Source organism: Eutrema salsugineum, unplaced genomic scaffold (assembly GCF_000478725.1).
Source record: "Eutrema salsugineum unplaced genomic scaffold, Eutsalg1_0 scaffold_13, whole genome shotgun sequence".
In the NCBI taxonomy this organism is placed as follows: Eukaryota; Viridiplantae; Streptophyta; class Magnoliopsida; order Brassicales; family Brassicaceae; genus Eutrema; species Eutrema salsugineum.
Window position 1 is genome coordinate 7,302,639 of NW_006256885.1, and position 6,000 is coordinate 7,308,638.

Consider the following 6,000-nt stretch of genomic DNA (forward strand, 5'->3'; position numbering starts at 1 on the left):
ATAGTAAAGCGTTTCTCGCGTCAAATTTCATCGCCTAGTGAGAGAGAAACACAGTGTATCGTTGCATCTTTGGAAGCTAAAGACACTCAGTCAATGATTCCTCCATAGTCGAAATGAATCCTCCATAGTCGAATCAATCCCTATATTTAATTCTTCCAACCGGCCATGGCTTAGCATCTTGTTCAAGGTCCGATTCAACTCGAGCGATCCGTGATTCAACTCGCTAAGCTTCAGATTTATCCCCTACTTCGGAGGATACAGTTGTGTTCCCTGTTCTGGTTGAATTTCGGTTTTCGAGCGCAATGGAGACTCATGAGCTGCTGAAGAAGATACAAGAGCTAGAGGAAAGTCAAGAGCAACTAAAGCAGGAGATGTCGAGGCTCAAGGTATCGTCGGAGCTTAGTCAGCGATCGTATTCGGTGTCGCCGTACCTTCCGGCGAGGAGAAACATCGGCGAGGGAGCTCCTGCGTGGAGTAAGAGCGGCGCCGCCTCGTTTCGTCACGCTTCGCCGTTGCGGAAGCAGAACCTTATCGAGGATCCGATCAGTCCCGGAGCTGGAGTAGGTGGAGGGGGACCATCGACCGGGAACTTCACGGATAAACAGTATTTGAATATTTTGCAGTCGATGGCACAATCTGTTCATGCCTTCGATCTAAATATGCAAATAATATTTTGGTAAGCAGTTCGATCTTGTGAATCCATGTTTATGGCTTCCTATATTGTTCACCGTCACAATTGCTTGATTTGATCCTTAATTATATATATCTGAAGCCCTCGTTCACGTTAATCAGGATTTGATTCCAATAATTCTGGAATAAGATGTGCGTTCTTGTTTTATGTGGTATGTTTTCAGATTCCAATACGATAACGTGATTGTTCCAGGAATGCCACGTCCGAAAAGGTTTATGGCTACACTGCTGCAGAAGTAGTTGGGCAGAACCCACTTGATGTTATGGTAGATGCTCGGGACGTTGCCTTTGCGACGAATGTTGCTCAACGTTGTATCAGTGGAGAGAGCTGGACTGGCGAGTTTCCTATCAAGAGCAAATCTGGGGAGAGAATTTTGTCTGTCAGTACGTGTTCACCCTTCTATGATGATGAGGGTACTCTCGTTGGGATCATTTCTATCACAACCAGCACAGCATCGTTTCTGAACCCGAGAATCTCATTGGCTAGATTAAAGGCGCAAGAAGATGAAACTAGCTCTATCCCTGCAAGGAATAGTTTTGCCTCTAAACTTGGCCTTGCCTCTGATCAGCCGATACAAGTTGCTTTAGCTTCAAAGATATCAGATTTGGTTAGTTCAGTTTTTAGGTTGTATACTATATTCTCATCTTTTATCTTGCTGTTGCATATTTTGACTAGTGCTAGAATCACAGGCATCCAAGGTGAGCAACAAGGTCAGGTCGAAAATGCGAGCATGTGATAGTAGTGTCACACTGTCTGAGGGTAGCACTGATGCTACTCTCTCTGACCACAGGGACGAGGCAGCATCAAGTAGTGCCAGTGCAGTAAGAGGGGATTTTATTTATTCTCCTTTTGGTGTATTCACATATAACGATGAAAAGATTCCTTTTAAACACTCCAAACATTCCAGTGATGAGAGTGATGGAAAGTCTGCAATCGGTAAGATTCAGACCTCAAAAGCTAAAGAATGGATGGTAAATAAAGGTCACGCATGGCCACGGGAAGGGAATGAGCAGGAAGGTTCAGAAGTAAGGCCTACTTCTTCTGTATGGCGTTGGGTAATTAATGAACGAGAGAAAGATAAGTCTCATCAGATTAATCCCTCTTCTGGTGTTAACTCTGGAACCCATTCCTCTGAAAGTAATAAGCCTACCAATAACGAGGCTTCTAGTCTGTGGTCTTCCTCTTTAGATGCGAACAGCACATGCAGCACCAATAGCTGCGGAAGTACCAACAGCAGTGTTATGAACAAGATTGATGGAGATAGCGATTGCTTGGAATATGAAATCTTATGGGATGATTTGACAATCAGAGAAGAAATCGGAAAAGGTTATTTGCTCTCTTAAATAGGTTTTGCTACATTTTACTAATTTTATCATTTTATGTGATATTCTCTCTCTGTTCTGCTATATACTCCAGGTTCATGTGGAACTGTCTATCATGGTCTCTGGTTTGGATCCGTAAGTTTTTGTTGATTTATTCCATAATAAATAAATTAATCTTTGCAAGTTCAGAGATCTGTTTTATTGAGAGTTGCTAATGTCATAGCAGGATGTAGCTGTAAAAATGTTCACCAAACAAGAATATTCGGAAGAGGTCATGCAATCTTTTAGACAAGAGGTATTGCTTTTTAATCTGTCGTTCATAATGATTTGCTCTGAGTGTAGTTTTAGCAAAAGACAGTTGACATTTTTTCTTGGTTTTTAGTAGAACGAACAGTTAGAATTCTAAGTTAATCTTATTCTTGTGTTACTGTGAAGGTATCGTTGATGAAAATACTGAGACATCCTAATGTTCTCCTGTTTATGGGAGCTGTGACTTCACCTCCGCGCCTCTGTATAGTGTCAGAGTTCCTTCCACGGTTCTGTCTCATCTCTTTTGGTTACCACTCTCGCTTTTTTTTTGTGCTTTTTTCGGCCTCAAGCCATAGCTCCCCTTGGGCCCAATCAATAGTTACTATTTGCAGTGGAAGTCTCTTCCGTCTACTACAGAAGAGAACGTCAAAACTGGATTGGAGGCGGCGTATCCACATGGCCTTGGACATTGTGAGTATTAATTATACTCTCTTTTTAACAATTGTTTACCATATTTCTATGGTCTATGAGAATTGCACGTAGACAATTTTCTAAGTAAGAGCTGCTCTGTTTGATTGCTTCGTTGCATTTGTCTCGTGATCCTTCTTTTCTACCCAATATTACTTAGTCACCGTATCTCATACAGCATATTACTTAATCCGTTACACAGGCTCGCGGTATGAATTATCTTCATTGTTGTAATCCACCCATCATCCATCGTGATTTGAAGTCGTCAAATCTGCTGGTAGACAGGAACTGGACCGTTAAGGTAACATATTCAGCTTGAAATACGTTTGGTTCCCGTGATCGAGTTGAATAATAACTTTCCATTTTCAAACTAATTGTATAGCTTATAAACGAAAATGAAGCTAAACAATTTCGTTTTATGTGAACGAACTGGAAGAGTGAGGCTTATATCTCCAAAATGAAACTGGAACTTACGGGACATCTCTAACAGGTAGCTGACTTTGGTCTTTCCCGTATCAAGCATGAGACATACCTAACATCCAAGTCCGGGAAGGGAACGGTACTTAACCTTATTTTATTGATATGAATTCTGATTTATAGTCAACCTCTCACAGTGGTCTTTGATTTGATTTTTACCTGTTTTGAAGCCTCAATGGATGGCACCGGAAGTTCTACGAAATGAATCTGCTGATGAGAAGTATATACCCGTTCTCTGTTTGGTTAACTTCCCTTGATTTCTTGTTCTTCTGGCCTTCAACGCTAACTACTTCTTCTTATTCATTGAAACAGGTCTGATATTTACAGCTTTGGAGTAGTACTTTGGGAGCTTGCCACAGAGAAGATTCCATGGGAAACTCTCAACTCTATGCAGGTACCATTATAGATATATCGACAAAAAGACAGAGACCCGATCGACAATTGGCCCTAGAAACCTCAAAATTTGGCCTAATTTTTACTTATCAAGTACTTTTCGTTATCTGTCAATTAAGCTAAAAAATAACAATGTCAAAAGCTTAGTTTCAGGGTAAACCTTTGTAAAATCCATCTAATTCCCACCATCTCTACAATTAAATTTTACTAATTAGGAATGTAAGAACCATAAAAAACAATTATACTTGCCAAATAGTTAAACTTTAAAGTGTTATTAAGTTTAGGCGGCCGCGTTTTTCAACATGGTTTATTATGTACAATCTAACCATTTAAAGGGATATTTTTCCAACATCTCCACGAATTTGATGTTCTTATTCCATTGCACAGCCATTCAGCTTACCATTTTTTTTCATTTTCAGTCTTACTGCACTCCCTCTTTCATACATACACGAATGAAATATTGAAGAGAAATTGCAGGTGATCGGAGCTGTGGGGTTCATGAACCGGAGGTTGGAAATTCCGAAGGACATTGATCCTTGTTGGATCTCATTAATGGAGAGCTGTTGGCACAGGTAAAATTAACATATCAAATACCGCATAATCCTTGTTAAAAGAATGTAAACCTTTAATTATTATGATTCTTTTATTTATTTAGAAGTTCTTCGCATTTCACAGCTAATGCTGACATGAATCTGTGTTTCTATTTTGGTCTGTCCCACGGTGCAGCGATACAAAACTGAGACCCACATTCCAAGAAGTGATGGGGAAACTAAGAGACCTGCAAAGAAAGTATACAATTCAGTTCCAAGCGACTCGTGCTGGGTTACTTGACAACCCTCTCCTCGAGGACAACTAAACAAGTTACACCCTTTCCTCTTATGCCATTATGTTCCTCAATTCACCGCTTCAAGACTCAAAGTCTGTTCATAAACGCAAAGAAAGATAGATAAATGGTCTAGTTTGAGCAGCAACAATGGATGCTGTTCTGGTGTGCCAATGTCTTCCGTCAATGAACAAGTTTGAGCAGCAACAATGGATGCTGTTCTGGTGTGCCAATGTCTTCCGTCAATGAACAAGTTTATGGCGTGGGAGATTGGATTCTCTCCGCTGGTTTAAACGTAGTCTTCCCCATTACTGTACCAAATTCATATATTTGCTCATCTTTCCATGTCCTGACACAAATGTTATATACTGTTAGCTAGTGAGACCCACTCTGCGCTCTGACAACTTGAGCAGCAGGAACAGAACTTTTCTCTTATGGGATTTTTTTTCTTACATCTTATTGGTATTTTGTAGGATGAAGAGCAGAGACGACGGAGCCATTGGATCGCTCTTCGCGGACCTTCTCGCTGTAAGTGGGATGCTCACTAAACAAGAGATGGGTTACCTCGCTCGATCCATCGGTTTAATCGGGGTAGCTCTCCTAACCGGACACATACATCTTGTTCATAAATGGGTGCAGGCACGCATTCGATCAGATAGAGTCTGAAGCACCCTCTGTACCGAGACCCGTGGGAAGATGTCTTGAAGAACAAGTTATTAAATCTCTGAATATTATCTGTAATATCAGTATGTTTTCGTTGTAAATTCACATAACTTCCTGGTTATTATTACATCGAAGTCCCCAGTTTTTGGTATTTTTCACATCGTCTTGGTAAAATTTCTTACATTATAAACGGCTTCTAACTGCAATATAATATAACTGTCGTGTTATCTAAAACTATCACGTATCAATAGTACTCTTATAATTAAATTTAAGCCAATAAAAGTGTCACCAAATCCAAATAAAAGCCAAGTCAACAACAAATTACGTATCTTAGGAAAATGATGGTCTACTCCGTAAATTGGAATTGTTCAAGTTTCTAGGGTTCTTCTGTAATTTTAGAACATGGAGCTTTTTTCTTTCATGGTGGGTTTTTGAATATTTTAGGTATATAAAAGAAACCAACTACTTGAATTGATATCATCCAAATACTATCCGAAACTCATACCACCTTAGCAAGTACGCATTTATTTATTACTGAAGAGCATATGATACACATCAGCTAGGAAAAGGAAATATGATTTTCAATTCAAAAAGGTAAGTTAGTTGCTGATATTTTGGCCGACATACATTAGTCTTTGATAACGACTGCATTACTTCTGGAGTTGAAGCGGCGGGGCGGCAAGATGAAACCTTTTTTGTTTTTCAATCTTGCTATTTTGTCTTAAACTTCTAAAGTTTTGAATGTTTTTTCTTCAAATATAACTTTGGATTTGAACCTTTTTAATTAAGTTTTAACTTGATAAAAAAGCGACTTAATAAAACATGTTCGTTTAACTGTTACTAGTGATAATCAGATAATGACGGGGTATTACGAAAGATACCAACGCATTATCCAGATTTTTATATTTACTGTT

At 39.4% G+C, this 6,000-nt stretch overlaps 1 protein-coding gene across 8 annotated transcripts; it reads left to right on the top strand.

The window, feature by feature from the left end:
• Positions 1-12: 12 nt before the first annotated feature.
• LOC18023547 (probable serine/threonine-protein kinase SIS8) lies at positions 13-5,222 on the top strand. 8 transcript variants are annotated; one of them, XM_024159403.1, is made up of 14 exons: positions 13-676; positions 884-1,298; positions 1,381-2,017; positions 2,108-2,148; positions 2,240-2,308; positions 2,449-2,733; positions 2,933-3,031; positions 3,221-3,289; positions 3,378-3,427; positions 3,520-3,601; positions 4,078-4,172; positions 4,327-4,718; positions 4,897-4,951; positions 5,063-5,222. In XM_024159403.1, exons 1-12 carry the CDS (start codon positions 303-305, stop codon positions 4,454-4,456), a joined length of 2,346 nt encoding a protein of 781 aa, XP_024015171.1. In that variant the 5' UTR covers positions 13-302; the 3' UTR covers positions 4,457-4,718; positions 4,897-4,951; positions 5,063-5,222. The 8 variants fall into 8 exon arrangements, with proteins under 8 accessions (XP_024015171.1, XP_006407924.1, XP_024015170.1 ...); XM_006407861.2 differs by having other exon boundaries at positions 2,449-2,549; positions 2,655-2,733; positions 4,897-5,222; XM_024159402.1 differs by having other exon boundaries at positions 4,327-4,951.
• The last annotated feature ends 778 nt before the right edge of the window (positions 5,223-6,000 follow it).